General features: G+C 40.2%; 2 protein-coding genes across 2 annotated transcripts; both read right to left on the bottom strand.

The window, feature by feature from the left end:
* Positions 1 to 6,251: 6,251 nt before the first annotated feature.
* On the bottom strand, positions 6,252 to 7,184 carry LOC102483617 (olfactory receptor 4D9). Its single transcript, XM_006147430.1, has one exon. The coding sequence runs from the start codon at positions 7,182 to 7,184 to the stop codon at positions 6,252 to 6,254; it is 933 nt and encodes a 310-aa protein (XP_006147492.1).
* A 9,216-nt stretch (positions 7,185 to 16,400) lies between these two features.
* Positions 16,401 to 17,345, bottom strand: OR4D6 (olfactory receptor family 4 subfamily D member 6). The gene has a single exon (XM_006147429.1). The coding sequence runs from the start codon at positions 17,343 to 17,345 to the stop codon at positions 16,401 to 16,403; it is 945 nt and encodes a 314-aa protein (XP_006147491.1).
* Positions 17,346 to 18,799: the final 1,454 nt, after the last annotated feature.

Here is an 18,799-nt window from a genome sequence, read left to right as displayed (position 1 = left end):
CAGCAGTTGTATTATTAAGTATTGAGGACAACTTAAAAATTTGGCAAATAATGCATATTGTATGAAATCAATACTATAAGGCCTACATTTATAATTAAAAGAGATTAAAGAGAGCTTTACTAGTATTTCTCCCCTTCATCTTTTCTTTTAAATTTTAAAAATTATTAGTTTTATTTATTGATTATTATTATTATTTTTAAATTTACAGGGCATATGTGCTCATCAGAGAGACAGAGAGGGAAAGTGAGAAAGCAAGCCATCAGGTCTGGGACTCAAGTCGTGGCTGGCCATGTGGGAGTCTAGTGCCTTAACTACCACGTCACCTTGCTGGCCTATCCCTCCCCCCCCCCCCCCCCCCCCCACTATAAGGTATTTGTGTTCACTAGAGAGAAACAGTGATGTACACATACCCAGTGTGATTATCAAGTCATCAGTTCTGGGACTTGAAATGCGGTTGGCCATGTAGGAGTCCAGTACCTTAACCACCATGACACCTGCTGGTCCCACCCTTTCATCTTTCTATTATTATGTATTAACTTTTCATGGATTGGCTATTCAGAATTAGCAGGTTACCACATTCTGTTCGGTTTAACCAAACTGGCTTTTTTATTTTTATTTTTATTATTTTTTTGAAGAGAGATCTTTGTGTGAGAGATCTGAGTGGCCTCTTTCCGGGATTAGTACCGCTGAAGACCTTCTGCCCAGACTTCACCCTCCTGCCCCCCAGATCTAGTCAGGTGCCAGGTTAGAGCACCCCATTAATTCTGTCTCTCGCTATATATTTTTAATTTTTTTAAAAAAAATTTAAACTTCTTAGCTTTCTGTCCTTCTTTTGTCTTGTTAATTCTTACCTTTCCCCCGACCCCGATAAGATAAGCCAATCACCAGTCATCTATATTTGAATTCTGACCAGTGCCACACAGTTTTCATTTTTTGCTATAAAAATTTTTCTCTCTCTCTTTTTTTTGTTTTTGTCTTTTTTGGGGGCGTTATTTTCTTTTTTTTTCTTTTTCATTTTCTCAATTTTATGCTCAGCATCCACACACCGAGTTTCTAGACAGGTCTAGGTGCACTGTAGCCAAGTGTCTGAATACTTTTAGGGTCAGATGAATCCTCAATTTTGCCACACAAAAGGAGAAAAATGGTACCGTTTAGATATTATGGGTCACCTCCTCCTGCATGCCTCTGAATGATCAGATTTAAATAAAAAAACTAGGAAAAAATGTATAATTCATCAGATGACTGCAGAGGCACAAGAAATATGAGAAACCAAGAAAATATCTCTTCCCTAGGGAAAAAAAGTAACTCCTCATCCTCCACAGACAATCCAAGAGAACTCGTGGAAATGTCAGAATTTAAAATATTCATAGTGACAAAGCTAACAAGGATGCAAGAGAAGAGAGACAATGAACTCCAGAAGATGCAGGAGAAAAGAGACAACGAGTTCAAGGAGGCGAGGAAGTTATTGCATGATCTGAAAGAGGAAATACACACCATAAAAAATAATCAAACAAAATTGTTAGAGATGAAGGCTGTAATACAGGGAATCAAAAACTCCCTTGACAGTATTAAGAGCAGATTGGATCATGCAGAAGATTGACTCTCAGATGTAGAAGATAGAACTTCTGACCTAGAAAAATTCGCCAAAAAGACTGAGAAGATAACCAAAAAAAACAATTGAAAATAACATACAAGTAATACCAGATACCATTAAATGTCCAAACATCCAGATCACTGGTATCCCAGAAGGTGAAGAAACTAATCAGGGCATTGATAATTTATTCCATAAAATACTGGAAAAAAATTTTCCAAACCTAGAGAGGCACTCAAATATCCAGACCCAAGAAATACAAAAGATCCCACAGAAAAATTATACACTACTTGTATCTTTTAATTAATGTAACTTTTTGCAATTATTTGCTTCTGCTCAAGAGTTGAGTCACTAGGATTTGTGTGCCATCTGGATAGTGAGATACTAAATTGAATATTCAATAATTTTGGACAGCATTCCTAAATTTTCCCTAAAACTTCATATTTTGTGTTATGTTAAGTGTTACGGTTTATGTGGTTATAAAATACTAACCAAACTCCAGAGTTAGGGATTCATTTGGAGGAAGCTAGTGTGGTTTTTGTATTGGGTTTTTACAAATCAAACTATATAATCCCTGGTTACATCTGGTCTTTACAAAGCCAAAAGGAGTTAAAGGCAACAGGAATTTGATAAAAGCTAAGGCTCTGTATATAATGGTTCTGGGGAGCTGTGCTAAAGGGTAAGTTGATTAAAAAGAAAGCCCAAAATAGCTGGCAAAGTAGAAGTGACAGAAAATTTTCCACCATACAGAAAATAAATTAAAACAAAAGCTGGTTCTTTAAAAGATTAACAAGATGGACACACCACTGGCTAGAATGATAAAGAAGGAAGAATGAAAGGAACCAGATAAGTCAAATATGTGCTAAAACAGGCAACATTACAACAGACATAATAGAAATACAGAATATCATTAGGGGATACTATGAGCGACTATATGCCAACAAACAAGAGAACGTGAAGGAGATGGACAAATTCCTAGATATATATAATCTACCAAGATTGAATCAGGAGGACATAGAAAACCTGAGTAGACCCATAACAAGCCAGGAGATTGAATCAGTAATAACCTCCCGACAAAGTAAAGCCCAGGTCCAGATGGCTTCACTTCTGAATTCTACAAATTCTACAAAACTTTTAAGGAAGAGTTAAACTCTAACCTACTCAAATTATTTCTAAATATTCAAAAGGAAGGAAACCTTCCAAATTCATTTTATGAAGCCTCCATCATCCTCATTCTCAAAACAGATACTGACATGACAAAAAAGGAAAACAACAGACCAATATCGCTGATGAATATAGAGGCAAAAATTCTAAACAAGATACTTGCCAATTGTATCCAACAACATATAACAAAGATTATTAATCACAACCAGGTAGGCTTTATCCCAGGGATGCAAGGTGGTTCAACATATGCAAGACCAAAAATGTAATACACCATCTTAACAGAAAGTAAGATAAAAACCATATGATCATTTCAATTGATGCAGAGAAAACATTTGATAAAATACAACATTCTTTCATGATTAAGATTATCAGTAAGAGTGGTATAGAAGGGTCATTTCTTGACACAATAAAAGCCATATATAAAAATCCTATAGCTAACATTATACTGAATGGGAAAAAGCTGAAAGCTTTTCCACTAAAAACTGGTACTAGACAAGGCTGCCCCGTTTCTCCACTGCTTTTTAATATAGTGCTGAAAGTCTTAGCTAATGCAATCAGAAAAGAGAACAATATAAAAGGCATTCAAATAGGCAAAGAAGAGTTGAAAATATCTTTATTTACAGATAACATGATGGTATACTTAGAAGACCCAAAGATTTCCATGAAAAAATTCTCAAAGTAACAAATGAATAAAGTGGCAGGATACAAAATCAACATCCTGAAATCTATAGCATTTCTATATATGAACAACAAGTTGAATGAAGTAGAGCTGAAGAAAGGAATCTCTTTTACCATAGCCACAAAATGTATAAGATACCTAAAGATAAACCTAACTAAGGAAGTCAAAGACCTTTACAAAGAAAACTGTAAAAATCTTTAAAAAGATACTGAAAAGGACATAAAAAAGTGGAAGTACATCCCATGTTTCTGGATTGGAAGAATAAACATAATCAAAATGGCAATTCTACCCAAATTAATCTACACATTTAGCACAATTCCAAATATCAGAGATATTCTTCACAGAACTAGAAAAGACAATCATAGAATTTGTCTGGAATCATAAAAGACCTCATATTGCCAAAGCAATCCTGCACAAGAAGAGTGGAGATGGTGGCATATCACTCTCTGACCCCAAGATATACTATAAAGCTGTGGTAATCAAAACAGCATGGTATTGGCATAAAAACAAACAGGTGGACCAATGGAATAGAATAGAGATCCCAGAAATAAACCCCAAAGCTTACAGACAACTGATTTTTGAAAAAGGTTACCAGTCAATCCCTTAGGAAAAGGAAAACCTCTTTAGTAAATGGTGCTGGAAAAACTTGAGTATCCACCTGCAGAAAGATGAAACTGGACCCCCAAATTTCACCATTAATAAAAATCAACTCAAAATGGATCAAAGATCTGAACCTAAGACCTTAAACTATGAACCTACTGGTGGAAAATGCTGGGGGAACTCTGGGAGATACTGGAGTAGGCAAAGACTTATTAAAGAAGACTCCCAAAGCACAGGCAATAATTCCTAAAATAGACAAGTGGGACTATATCAGACTTAGAAGTTTCTGCACAGCAAAGAACACTGTAATTAGTGTGATTTGACAACACTCAGAATGGGAGAATATTTTTGTAAACTATGCCTCAGACAAGGGACAATAACCAGAATACACAGGAAACTCATGAGATTTACCACCCCACACCAAAAAATTATTAACCCAATTAAAAGATGAGAAAAGTAGTTGAACAAAACTCTCTGTAAGGAAGACATATGAATAGCCCAAAAACATATGAAGAAATGCTCAACATCCCTCATCATAAGGGAGATGCAGATTAAAACCACAATGACATAATCCCTGTCAGAATGGCAAAGGTTAAAAATATAAAAGTGATAAGTGCTGGCAGGGACGAGGTGAAAGGGGAACGCTCCTACACTGTTGATGGAATGTAAACTGTTTCAGCCACTATGGAGAACAATATGGAGGTTTCTTAAAGATCTACAAATAGAACTACCATTTGATCCAGCAATCCCACTTCTGAGTATGTATCCAAAGGACAGGCGACCACTCAGTCAGAGAAGCCCTTGCACTTCACTATTTATTCATGATCGCTAAGACATGGAACCAACCCAAATGTCCACAAACAGATGAATGGATTGGAAAAGTTTGGCACATATTCTCTATGGAATACTATTCTGCCATAAAAACAAAACAAAACAAAAACCAAGACCCTGGTGTTTGATAGAAAGTGGGCGGATATGGAGGATCTGTTGCTGAGTGAAGCAAGCCAGAATATGACAGAAAGATATTGTATGTATCCACTTAATATATACCGACTATCCACACTTTATGGTAGAGATCGACATACTGGAGGGCATCAAAGCATTGGAAATAGTTAGGGATGCTGAAGACAGTGTGGAACAGGGCGGGAAAAGGCAAGAGTATAGAGAAGAATAGCAAGAGAACAAATAGAGAGGCATGACATTAGTGGGAAACACAAATGGTTTATTACCTGTTGATGATACTATGTATAGTATTCTCAACTGCACTGGTCTGAGACGTATTTCATGTTGGGTAAATGCTTTTTATAAGCAAAATGATACACAGTGATTGATCATTTAAAAAATAATGAGAATAGGGACCAGCAATTAGCGTAAAGGCTATGTCACTGGACTCGCATGTAGTCAACCGTGGTTTGAGTCCCGGACCTGTTGGCTTAAACTCATGCCGGGTGCGTGCGCGTACGTGCCCAAGATCTTGAGAGGAGAATGGAGGAGAAGGGATTGTGGCATGGCCATCCCCCCTGGGGGTGATTTCTCACTTTCTGTCTGTCTCTCTCTTTCTGTCTTTCTGGCAAGCTCATGCGTCCTATAGCAAAAACCTCTCCAAAAAAATTAATAATGAGAATAATAATAATAATGATCTGGAAAAAAAATGTTGAAAATCTGTTTGATGATGATGATGTGGATAGTAATGTCTTTTTCTTGACTGATTTGTAAGGTGTTATATTAATATACCATAAAGATATATGTGATTCAATGTAATATAAATATGATTATGATAATAATAAATACAATTTTAAAAAAGAAAAATATTTTTCCAACATGGTTAGTACATAGTAGATACTCGATAAATAAGACAACTATTAAGGATCTGAGTCTGAGCTGCTGGAGCTGTTAGATTGCAACAGTTACCCTCATTGTCTACTGGACAACACAGAGCCAGCCTTTACTCCATTGCCTGGATGCATAAGAACTTTTATTATATTTCACATTTGTGCACTGCTTGCTGTCAGTTGTGCTTCAAGGACTATGTTCTTCCTACTTAATTTTCTGCTGATGTTCTTTGCAACATCAATGTTCCAAGTCACCGATCTTTTGTGTCTGTGCCAGCCTGCTTCTGTTATTTGTGCACAGCTGAATTCTAAAGTGTGACAGTTAACATTTTAAGGAAACAATTCAATTATATCCTTGTATCTTGATCTACTATCAATAATGAGGTTATTCTTCAGAAAGTGTGAGTCTTTTCTTCAGTCTTCTCATGGCTGACTTCATCTCCTGGTTCCTTAGAGTGTAGATCATGGGGTTCAGGACTGGGATGATGACAGTGAAGGTGATAGAGACAGCTCTGTCCATGGGGAGAGCAGTGAAGGGCCGAGCATAGACATAGATGCAGGGCACAAAATGCAGGGTCACTACAGTGATGTGGGAGGTGCAGGTGGAAATGGCTTTCCTCCTGCCCTCCCCAGTGTGAGATCTCAGCATTGTCAAGATGACCGTGTAAGACACAAGGAGAAGGATGAACCATAGGGTTGTGACCAGGCCATTGTTGGAAATCATCAGAAGCTCAAGAACAAAGGTGTTGGTGCAGGCAAGTTTGAGGACCTGGGGAACATCGCAGTAGAAACCGTCAACGATATTAGGTCCACAGAAGGGGAGTGGGAGCAATAGAGAGATCTGCACGACAGAGTGGATAAAGCCCCCCACCCAGCAGGCCACAATGAGGGCAGTGCATCGCCCCCTACTCATGATGGTCACATAGTGCAGGGGCTTGGAGATGGCCATGTAGCGATCAAACGCCATCACAGAGAGAGAAAAAATGTCTGCCCCACCGAGAAGGTGGAAGAAGAACATCTGTGTGATGCAGCCATTGAAGGAGATGGTCTTTCTCCTTGAAAGAAGGTCTACTAGGACCTTGGGCGCAGTGATGGAGGAGAAGCAGATGTCCAAAACAGAGAGATTGCGGAGCAGGAAGTACATGGGGGTGTGAAGGCGGGGCTCGCAGGTCACCGTGACCATGATGGCGACATTTGCTAACACGGTTGTTACATAAACCATAGATAAAAAGAAAAATAAGAGTAAACTCAACTCATGAGACTGGGTGAGTCCACAAAAAATAAATTCAGACACCCTGGTATGATTTCTTAGGGCCATTAGGTGATATTTTTTTCCTCCTTGCATACCTTTGAAGGAAATCAAGGAAAGGTTTATCTCTTATGCAGAAAGTGGACATGCATAAATATATTTTGTTATATACCATGCTCTTCATGAATGTGCTGTATTACCTGGGAAAATAATTTGATTCTACTTATTTTATTAATAAAACTTGTAGTTTGAACTTGATATATATATATATATATATATATATATATACACACACACACTTTTTTTTTTTAAACTGTTCGTGAAGGTAGCCTATGGATTCTGTTAAAGTTCACCTCTAGAAGCTGCTGAGGAAGAGAATCTTCAGTAAGGCTTTATGGGCTCAGCTGTGATGCATGTGCTGTTAAAATGCTGTGCTCCATAGGCTAGGTTATATGGGAAACATGGGTTCAATTCTTGGTTTAGCCCAAAGTCAGACATGGTGGTGTGCATTTTTAATCCCATTGATTTAAGATGCTAAGGAAAGAGAATTAAACACTTGGGGCTGGCCTGGGTAACAATCTTTCTAAAAAGGAAGTAAATATGAAGCCCTGCTTCTGTAGTCCCAATTGAAAAGCTCAGGCAGGAGGATCTTGACAAGAAGATTTTTTTTAAGAGTGATTTTTTTTTTTTTTTTTTTTTTGCTATAGGGATTATGCACTCGCTGGAGAGAAAGAGAAAGACAGAGAGTCAGAAAGCGAGAAATCACTGCCCAGGCATATGGCCATGCTGCAATCCCTTCTCCTCCATTCTCCTCTTGGGATTTTGGATGTGCACACACACGTGCCTGGAGTAAACTTTAAGCCACTGGGTCTGGGACATGAACCATGGTCCACTATGTGGGAGTAGAATGACATAGCCATTATGCCACCTGCTGTTCCCAACAAGATCTTTTTTAAAAAAATAAAAACAGCTCCGAGGTAGGAATTCTGGGTTCCTTACACCTTTGTGAATCAAAACAACTCTGATTTGATTCACATTTACTTTGTTTCTATGGCTTAAAAGCTACTGGAATAGGGACCAGCAGTTAGCGTAATGGCTATGTCGCTGGACTCCCATGTAGTCAACCGCGGTTCAAGTCCTGGACCTGGTGGCTTAAACTCACACCGGGCACGTGTGCATGCGTGCCCAAGATCCCGAGAGGAGAATGGAGGCGAAGGGATTGCAGCTTGGCCACCCACCCTGGGGGGTGATTTCTCGCTTTCTGTCTCTCTGTCTGTCTGGCGAGCCCTATAGCAAAAACCTCTCCAAAAAAAAAAAAAACAAAACTATTGGAATAAATAAATACTTGGTAACAACTTGATTAGGATCCATTTGAATAGCATATTGTAGTTTTCTTCTTTCCTTCTTCTTCTTTTCTTCTTCTTCTCTTGCTCTTGTTCTTGTTCTCGTTTTCCTTCTCCTTTTCTCCTTCTCCTTCTCCTCCTCCTTCTCTTATCCTCCTCCTCCTCCTTCATTTAATGGTTTTTGCCATGAGGGTGTGCACTCACCAGAGAGAGGAAAAGTGAGAAATGATCCCTTGTAGGTGATGGCCATGCCACAATCCCTTCTCCTCAATCCTCCTCTTGGGATTTTGGGCATGCAGCTGGTGTGATTTTCAAGCTGCCAGGTCCAGGACTCCCACAGGTAGGAGGTCATGGGAGAGTCTAGCACCTTAACCACTACACTATCTGCCGGCCCAATATATTATGTATAATGTTACATTTCACATAATATGTCACATAAATGATGCCTCTCCTATTTAATTTTTAAATTTCATTTCATGGGTACTCAGGGACTGGGGTTTAATACAAAATGGCAATGAATTTGATGGAGATGGCCTTATTTTCAAGGTTAACAGCTAAGGTCCAGGCATATGTATGTGGAGAAAAGACATGAAGTGCAATCTTCCTGTAGGCAATTCAGGTAAAGATGGATTTCCTTCTGTCCCCTTATAAATGTTAAATAGCTTCTTTTCAGCTGGGGGCTTGCATGTCCTGGCAGAGTACAAATCAGCATATTCCACCAGCACACTGTGGGAACAATGATCATCACTTTCCTTCCCTGGTGCCAGGAAGGTTCTACTATGAAGTCCTTGGGGAGGAAGGGACATACGGCACATACAACTGAAAGAATTTTCCACTTACTGCATTTTCATTGTTTGATTTAGGAATTAATGAACAATCTTTTGTTGCTTGAGGATCAATGAAGGGAAATTAAAGTTCCTGATAGGCTTTAGTGTTATGAAGAAGTCCACACTGTAACCTAGGGGTGAAGTCTGTCTTTGGCTTTCAGCTCAATGCATTCTCCCTCTAAGATACCTAAATAATTTCTGAGCCAGAATGGCAAAAAGTTAATTCAGAGAAAAAAGCCATTCTCAGGGCCAGCAGGTGGTATGGAGGTTAGAGTGCTGGATTCCATATGGCTGACTATGCAGTTCATGTCCTGGACCCAGTGGTTTGAAAAATACACCAGGCATGTGTGTGTGTGTGTATGTGCCTAAAATCCTGACAGAAGGGATTGCTAGGTATCCATCACCCCTGGGAGGTGATTTCTCTCTCTTTCTTTCTTTCCAGTGAGTGCACACATCCTATAACACTAAAAAAGAAAGAAAGAAAAAGCCAATCTCAGCCTCAGCTTTGGAGTCAACTGACACCATTATGTAGATGGGCCCCAGTTCAGTGCCTGGGTAGGAAGTTTCATGCTTGTACCATATAAAAACAAATGTTGTGGGGGAGGGGCAGTGGGTGGCATGGTGGCTAAGGTATTGGACTCCCACATAACTGACTATAGTTCAAGTCCCAAACCTGGCAGTTTGCTTTCTCACTTTCCCTCTTTCTCTTTCTGGTGAATAAAATAAAATGTAAAAATAATAAATAAATAAAATTAAATAAATAATTAAAAAAAAAGTGTTGGGAAGATGAAAAACTTAAAATGTCATGTAGATATATAAATAAAAAACACACGTCACCTTTCATTTGTATGGGAGAACGTGACTGTTCGCCTCGTTTCCCCATTTCATTCAGTCACCTCTATTCCCAAAGTCCTGTAAGTACTGTTGGGAGTGCTTTTCATCTAAAAGACTTATACTGAGTTACCCACAGGAAATTGTGAAAAATTAATTCTCCAAGTCATTCCCCTTTCTTCACATCTTTCAGTGTGGTCCTTTTCTCCACTCTCAGTTAACCCCTTATCATTTCTCCATGGACTGTTGCAGGAGTTTCCTAACTGATCTCATTTTCTTAAGTCTATACTTCTCTAATTCATCTTCTTAGTTGTTTCTTTGATTTTTTTTTTTTTTGGAGAGGTTTTTGCTATAGGGTGTGTGCACTCGCCAGAGAAACAGAGAGATAGAATGTGAGAAATCACCCCCCAGGGGTGATGGCCACCCTGCAATCCCTTCTCCTCCATGCTCCTCTCAGGATCTTGGGCACGCACGCACACGCACCCGGCGTGAGTTTAAGCCACAGGGTTTGGGACTTGAACTGCGGTCGACTACATGGGAGTCCAGCGACATAGCCATTATGCTAATTGCTGGTCTTCTTAGTTGTTTCTTTATAAGTGTTGCCTTGTCATTTCTGTGTTTGAAGTTTTTGGTGTTGTATTGCCGACAGAATAAAGGCTAAGCTCCTCGTGTAGTATCTGAGACTCTCCTTCATCTTGGTTTTCACTGGTGCCCTCATTCCTTTGATTCTCTCTTGCTTTGGCTCAAATGTCATGCAAATTCTTGCTGATCCATACCTCCGGATCTGTGTTCCTGTTGCTCCCTCTGCCTGTGACACCTCAGAATTTCTCACCTGACTTGTGAAACACCAATATTTCAACACTCAGGCCCAGAGTGTCCTCGCTTGTGACACCTTTTCTGGTAACCCTCAATTAGAACCCTCCTTTATGTTTCCATCATTCCCTGAACTGACTTCTCTTCCATCGCCTCTAACAATTTATTGCACCTAATTTCTTCTATGCCCAACTTTGCTTAATTCAGTGTAGTTTCTCTATGAGACCTCGAGTTCATGCCATCTGCTTAGTGTTTCATTTATCCTAATATTGTCAAAGCCTTGCCTAGTCTGGGGGCCTAATGTTAGTTGCTCACTTTTTAGAAGAGTTCATGAATAAAGGCTAGTGATTCATGTACATATCATAACTTATGAGCATTAGCATTGGAGTCTAGGGAGTGCAAAGGATCTTGACAAATACAGGCTAAAAAAGGATTTTGCTCATATTTTTGACTTGGCTTCAGAAAATCTGGATGAAACTTTATTTTATTTTTATTTATTTATTTATTTATTTATTTTGCCAAAGGGTGTGTGCACTTTCCAGAGAGAGACAGTAAGAGGGAAAGTGAGAAATCACCCCCTAGGGGGAAATGGCCACACTGCACTCTCATCCCCTCCATTCTGCCTTCTGGATTTTGGGCACATATGCATACACCCTCGGCATCATTCTGAAGCCACCGGATCCAGGATTTGGATCATGGTCAGTCGTGTGAGTCCAATGCCTTAACCACCATGTAACCTGGTGGTCCTGAAGATCTAGTTTCTGACACGGGGAAAAAAAATAGCTCTGTGAACTTGACACAGTTACTTTGCCTCTCTGTGCCTCAGATCCTCAGTTGAGAAATGTGAGGGCGCTCTAGTGTGATGTATTATATTAATAGTATGTGTCAAAAGTTAAGAACTTTGAAACAGAGCACATCTGGGCTAGAATTCTGCCTCTTCCTCGTTTGTTACCTGGGGCAAGTACTGAAGTTTCCTTCAATTTTCTCCTCTGTAAACTAAGAAGCTTAACATTTACCACATGAGGTAGCATAGGTGTAAATCTGATGTGTATAAAGCACATAAGAGACATTCAATTAACTTAGTTCTTTTCCTTTTCTCCTAAAAAGATTATCTTCCCTGCCTATCACAAAAGATTATTTATGAAGACATTTGCACAATGTAAAATGCTATTCTATAGAAGAACAGCTTCTCTTTGAACCAACTTGATTATTTTTGTTTCAAGGAACCTGTGCAAAATTTTCACATAGAACAGAAGCTCAGCACAGGATTAGTGTATTCAGGAACAAGGCAGTCTCTTGATCAAGGGGCAAGGAGATCCAGAGCTTGGGCAAAATACATACTTTGAGCTGCCTTTAAAAGCCCCACAGTTTTGGGACCAGCGGCTGGTGTAATGGATATGTTGCTGGACTCCCATGTAACCAACTGCGGTTCAAGTCCTGGACCCGGTGGCTTAAACTCACGCTGGGTGCGTGAGCTTGCGTGCCTAAGATCCTAAGAGGAGAATGGAGGAGAAGGGATTGTGGCGTAGCCATCCTCCCTGGGGGGTGATTTCTTGCTTTCTGTCTCTCTGTCCCTCTCTGTCTGTCTGGCGAGTGCACGTGCCCTATAGCAAAAACCTCTCCAAAAACAAAAACCAACCAAACAAAAAACCCTTCACAGATTTTAGGAAAATATAAGGTTAAAACAATGTTTTTAAGGAAGCATTTTTCTTGTAGAAAGAGACTTTATGATCCCCCATTGACAAATCATGAACTAGAATGAGATCTACTCCTCTGAAACTCAATTTTTCTGTCAACTATAGGTTGTTTTCTTTCTTTTTATTTCTTTCTTTCTTCCTTCCTTCCTTCCTTCCTTCCTTCCTTCCTTCCTTCCTTCCTTCCTTCTCTCTCTCTCTCTCTTTCTCTCTCTCTTTCTTTCTTTCTTTCTTTCTTTCTCTCTCTCTTCTTTCCTTCCTTCCTTTCTCCTCTTTGTTCTTTTTTTTTAATTTTTTTTTTAACCATGCCAGTCTATCTCTGTGACTCTTTCATATGAAGACATTCCTCTTTTCTTGATTTTTAACATCTACTTCTTTGTTTACTATTGCTGGTGTTTTCAACTACTTTTGCTATGTCCTTTATACAGCCAGTATATTTTTCATGCTCATCGTATTCATGCATACTGCACAATATCTCACATTCTGACAATTCTGTATTCTTACCTAAGTCCTTCACCTTCTGAAGATTTGTTATACCGGACAGTGGTGTCTCCTCTTAAGCTGTCACAATGGCAAGTACAGATGGAGAGTCACATCATCATGTTCTTCTGTCTGTCCCTAAGTGTCCCTGCTGCTAGTCTCTTGAGCTCATGCCTAGGATGAGAATTAGCAAAGGGATTTTTATTGGAAACAAAATGGACAGCCTTCTTGTAGTGCTGTAGTTCCACTGGGAGTGATTAAAATCGCCAAGCTCTTGCTGGAGGCAAATCCACACATATACGTGCATTCATGCCGACCAAAACATATGTTCACATTTCTCTTTCCAAATTCTTGCTAGCCCCAGATGACATATATCTATCTATTCTGTGATTCTTAGTTTTGGGGACATGTCAGTTACGGAACATCTAAATGTGTATACTCATTCTCAGGTGAGGACAATTTACTCAAAGGGATGGTAACTGGTTTGTGGGAAATCAAGAACACCATAGCTGTTGCAATGCTGTATGACCCTTCAAAGGGCCTCAGTCCATAAAAGATATAGAGTGGAAGTCAGTAGATGGCGTAGTGATTAAGGTGATGAATTCTCATATGGCTGACCATGGTTCAAGTCCTGGACCTGGTGGCTTGAAATTCATGCCTGGTGCATAGGTGTATACCCAAAATCCCAGGAGGAGAATGGAGGAGAAGGGACTGCTGTGTGGCCATCCCTCCTTGGGGATGATTTCTTACTTTCTCTTTCTCTCTCTCTCTCTCTCTCTGTGTGTCTCTCCAGTGAGTTTATGCACTCTATGGCAAAAACCTAAAAAAACAATAAAATATAGAGTGTACCTTTGTTACAAAACTGTCATATGTATGGGGCAGTTAGAAAAGTACTTGTGATCGGCAGGTGGCGTAGTGGTTAAGGATGCTGGACTCCGACATGACAGACAACTGTTCAAGTCCTGAACCTGGCAGCAAGTTTTTAAAGGGAGGAACTTTTAAAAAGGTTGAAAAATGGGGCCAGCAGGTGGCATGGTGGTTAAGGCATTGGACTCCCATGTAACCAGCCATGGTTCAATTCCCAGATCTGGCAGTTTGAAAATCATGCCAGGCATTTGAGCCTGCATGCCTGAAATTCTAAGAGGAGAATAGAGGAGAAGGGATTACAGTGTGGCCATACTCCCTTGGGGGGTAATTTCTCACTTTCCCTCTCTCTGTCTCTTTCCTGTATGGCAGAAATGAAACAAAACAAGTTGAAAACAACCTTTCAGGCTGACCCTGTAGGGGGATGGTCACACTGCAATCCCTTCTCCTCCACACTCCTCTTGGAAGGTGGGGCACACATGTACACAGTAGTTCAGTGCTGTGCATAGAAAGCCACATCACACGTGGTCCACCACAGTTCAAATCCCAGCCCTAGTAGCTGGGAAGACAAGTGCATGCCTGCCCCAAATCCTGACAGGATGAAAAGCTGGAGAAAATAATTGTCATGTGACCATGCCCCATTGTGCGGTGCTTTCTCTCTGTCTTTCTGGTGAGTGCATATACCTCTTTCATAAAAATTAAAGGAAAATGGAAGCACTGACATGATTTTGAGTCTTGGTTCAATGTCTGTATTGTACGGAGGGAGGATCACAAATTTGTATCACCTACTAGGACCTCTTGGCTAAATATTAATGTATCATAACAGTTGGGTGCTTTGTAAAATAGTTGTTCAATGTGTTGCAATTTCCTGAGTCTCCTCATTTTTCTTGGCCAATTTTCAAATATCTATGGGAGAGAGAAGGATAGAATTTGAGGTGAGCTTGGAAGGAGAAGAGGATTCTCTTGGAACCCTTCTCTTAGGAGAGAGGTGTATTCCAATACAAATGGAATCTAAAGGCTCTTTCTTTTCTTTTTTTTCCCTCTCTTTTTGTTGGTGTGTGTTTTAGGTTTTGCCTCAGGGTTTGTGTGCTTGCCAGAGAGGAGCGAGAAAGAGAGAGGGAAAGTGAGATCACCTCCCAGGAGGGATAGTCACACTGCCATCCCTTCTTCTCTGTACTCCTCTCAGAATCTTGGACTTGCATGCATACATGCTTGGCATGATTTTCAAGCCACCAATCTGGGACTTGAACCACAGTCAGTCATGTGGAAATCCAGCCAGCTTAACTATCATGCCGCCTGTTGGTCCCTCTAGAGGCTCTTTCTAAATGACCCTGAACAGAATGTGTGTGTGTGTGTTTCCCTCTCACTATACAAAAAAATGGCCCTTGAAAGCATGAAAGGTATTTCTTAGGTAGCTGTCTTTTTTCATTTTAACTATAGTGACTTGTCTTCAATTTTCTATGCATACATAGACAAAATCTATAGTCTTGTTCCAGTTATAAAAACCCTGGGGTAAAATAAAAAGAAGGAACAGAAGAAAAGAGGTTCAGGTAAGTACTAAAAAAAAATGTGGGTTCTATCCAGATATATCTTCAAACAATACAAGTATTTCTGATAATAACTTTAGTGTAAAAAAAACAGTCAAATGCACATAAAACTGAAACACTTGGTCCGTGTATAGATTTGGTGACATATATATCTGACTTATCATAACTTAAAATATTCCTTTTCTTTTCATAATTGGTAAAATACAAAATTCTGCACTCAAAACATAAACTCAAGGTGTGTTTTTAATAACTGAGTGGAAATAAAGTCACAGAGAAAGTGTGTATGAAATAAATATGTCTATATTCTGTGTATATTCATGTTTAGGAATAGAGAGAACATAGGTTGAATGATTAATGTCAAGGGTGGTACTAACCTTCACAACTATCATCCTCGGAGCACTGATCATATTTCATTTTCATGACAAACTTGTGAGTAGCTAATGCTAGTTCCATATTGCAGCTGGTCGAAGTGAGGTAAGTATTGGCATAAGAATAACAGATAACATTGAAATAGCATGTAGGCTCTCAGTTTCAATCTTATACCCCAGTCCACAAACCTGATCACGCACATCATTCAATCTAATGCCTTCTGTTTGTTCTTCTTATATTCTCTCTAATAAAGCTGAGTAGCTATGAAGATATATGAAAGGTTTTTAAATGTTCATAGAAAATGCATATTATGAAAACGAGAAATGAGAAATGCATAGATGTCAAAACTTTTTACACCAATATAAATTTGCACTTTAATTCCTTGTTTCCATGAACTTTTTGAAGTCCCTGTGTACAGTCCAACGACCAAAAACAAAAGAGCTAACTGTTCTTACTCTTAAGCTAGTGATTTGAGAAAACGAACTCAGTTTTACACTTCCAGACCCAATTTAGCTGCTCAGCCCAGTTTACTGCTCTCAGAAGGCCCGAGCCTCCTCTGCAGTCTCCTCATGGCGGACTTCATCTCCTTGTTCCTCAGGGTATAAATCATAGGGTTCAGCATGGGGGTGATGACCGTGTTGTTGATGGATATGGCTGTGTCCATGGGCAGAGTAGTGAAAGGCCGGCAGTAGATGTAAACACAGGGGACGAAGTGGAGAGTCACCACCAGGATGTGGGAGGTGCAGGTAGAGAGGGCCTTGTTCCGACCCTCCCCAGAGTAGGATCTCAACATCACCAGAATGATGGTGTAGGATCCCAGGAGCAGAAAGAACCACAGCAGGGTCACCAGTCCATTGTTAGAGAGCAGAAGAAGCTCCAGAACAAAGGTATCTGTGCAGGCAAGTTTTACCACCTGAGGCACGTCACAGTAGAAGGCATCCAGGATATTGGGGCCACAAAAGGGGAGTGGCAGTATTAGAATTATCTGAACGATTGAATGCAAACCACCACCCACCCAGGAAGCTATCACCAAGGTCATCCACACCTGTCTTCTCATAATGGCCACATAGTGTAAGGGCTTGGCGATTGCAAGATATCTGTCATAGGCCATCACAGAGAGGAAAAAAATATCAGCCCCACCAGCAAAGTGGAAAAAAAAGATCTGTGCCATGCAGCCATTGTAAGAGATGGTTCTCCTCTCAGATAAAAGATCTACCAGGAATTTGGGGACAGTGATAGATGAAAAAACGATGTCCAGGACTGATTTGTTTCGCAGGAGAAAGTACATAGGCGTATGGAGGCGAGACTCACAGGTGATGGTGACCACAATGAGGGCATTTCCCAGCACAGTTGTCACATACACAGCAAGAAAGACTATGAAGAAGAAGAGCTCCAGTTCCCGGAATTGAGTAAGTGCTAGAAAGACAAACTCCCTCACATTGGTCTCGTTGATTTGGTTCATGACGGGGTTGACCCTCTTGCAGGTCTACCTTTGGAGCAGATATGTTAGGGTTAGGAGTGTGGTGTCATGCAGTGGCATCATCGTTGATCATACATTGTTATAAGGCTCCCTCAAGCCTCCAGATAGTAATGATTACTCAGAAAAGTTGGTCTAGAGTTATGCCTTTGTGGTCTGGAAATTCTTTCTCCTGATGGTTCTATTTTCCTATTGGAAGTACCCTGGATTGACAAGAAGAACCATCACATTTTGATGTTTTTACTCTGATTTTAGAAAGAGAGGGATATGAACTGTGGTCATTTGACTCTGGCTTATCTTATCCTCAGTAAGAATGACTTCCTCATGGGGCCAACAGATGGCATGGTGGTTAAGGTTCTGGACTCCCACGTGGCTGACCATGGTTTGAGTCTTAGACCTGGCGGTTTGTTTTCTCACTTTCCCTCTCTGTGTGTTTCTCTCTGGTGAATTAAAATAATAATAATAATAAATAAAATAAAATAAATCTTAAGAAAAAAGAATGACTTCATCACATATGTGCAATGCTTTAGACTTTACCAGTGACTTTCATCTACAACATCTGATGAAAACATTGATTTTGATTTTTGTGAAGTCTCTGTGGTACTTTTAGAATGATTATAATTATCTTCATTCTATGTATGAAGAAATGAAAGCTCAGAACAGTTCACAACTTTCCTGCATAATTGAAAAGTTAGAGACCAGCTAGGTGCTTGATGGTTAAGGCAACTGGATCCCATGGCTGACTGAGCAGATTGAGTCTTGGACTGGCAGCTTGAAAAACATACTGGAGGGACCAGCAGTTAGCATAATGGCTATGTCGCTGGACTCCCATGTAGTCAACCGCGGATCAAGTCATGGACCCGGTGGCTTAAACTCACACCGGGCACATGTGCGTGTGTGCCCAAGATCCCAAGAGGAGAATGGAGGAGAAGGGATTGTGGCCTCTGGGGGGTGATTTCTCGCTTTCTATCTCTCTGTCTCTCTCTATCTCTCTGTCTCTCTCTCTCTGTCTGGCGAGCACACATGCCCTATAGCAAAAACCTCTTCAAAAAAAAAAAAAGAAAGAAAAACATACTGGGATGGGACCAGCAGTTAGTGTAATGGCTATGTCTCTGAACCGCCATGTAGTCGACCACAGTTAGCATCCTGGACCCGGTGGCTTAAACTCATGCCGTGTGCATGTGCATGCATGCGCAAGATCCTGAGGGGAGAATGGAGGAGAAGGGATTGGGGTGGGGTCATCCTTCTTGGAGGGTGATTTCTCGCTGTCTCTCTGTTTTTCTGGCAAGGACACATGTCCTCTAGCAAAAACCTTTAAAGCAAAACAAAACACACCAAAAAACCCACACTGGGTGTATGTACACGTATGCCCAAAACCCCAAAGGAGAAATGGAGGAGAAGAGATTGAATCGTGATCATCCCCCATAGGGGGTCTCTTT

This window comes from Tupaia chinensis, unplaced genomic scaffold, assembly GCF_000334495.1.
Source record: "Tupaia chinensis unplaced genomic scaffold, TupChi_1.0 Scaffold000213_1, whole genome shotgun sequence".
NCBI classification, from domain to species: Eukaryota; Metazoa; Chordata; class Mammalia; order Scandentia; family Tupaiidae; genus Tupaia; species Tupaia belangeri.
This window is presented reverse-complemented; position numbering and strand designations above follow the sequence as displayed.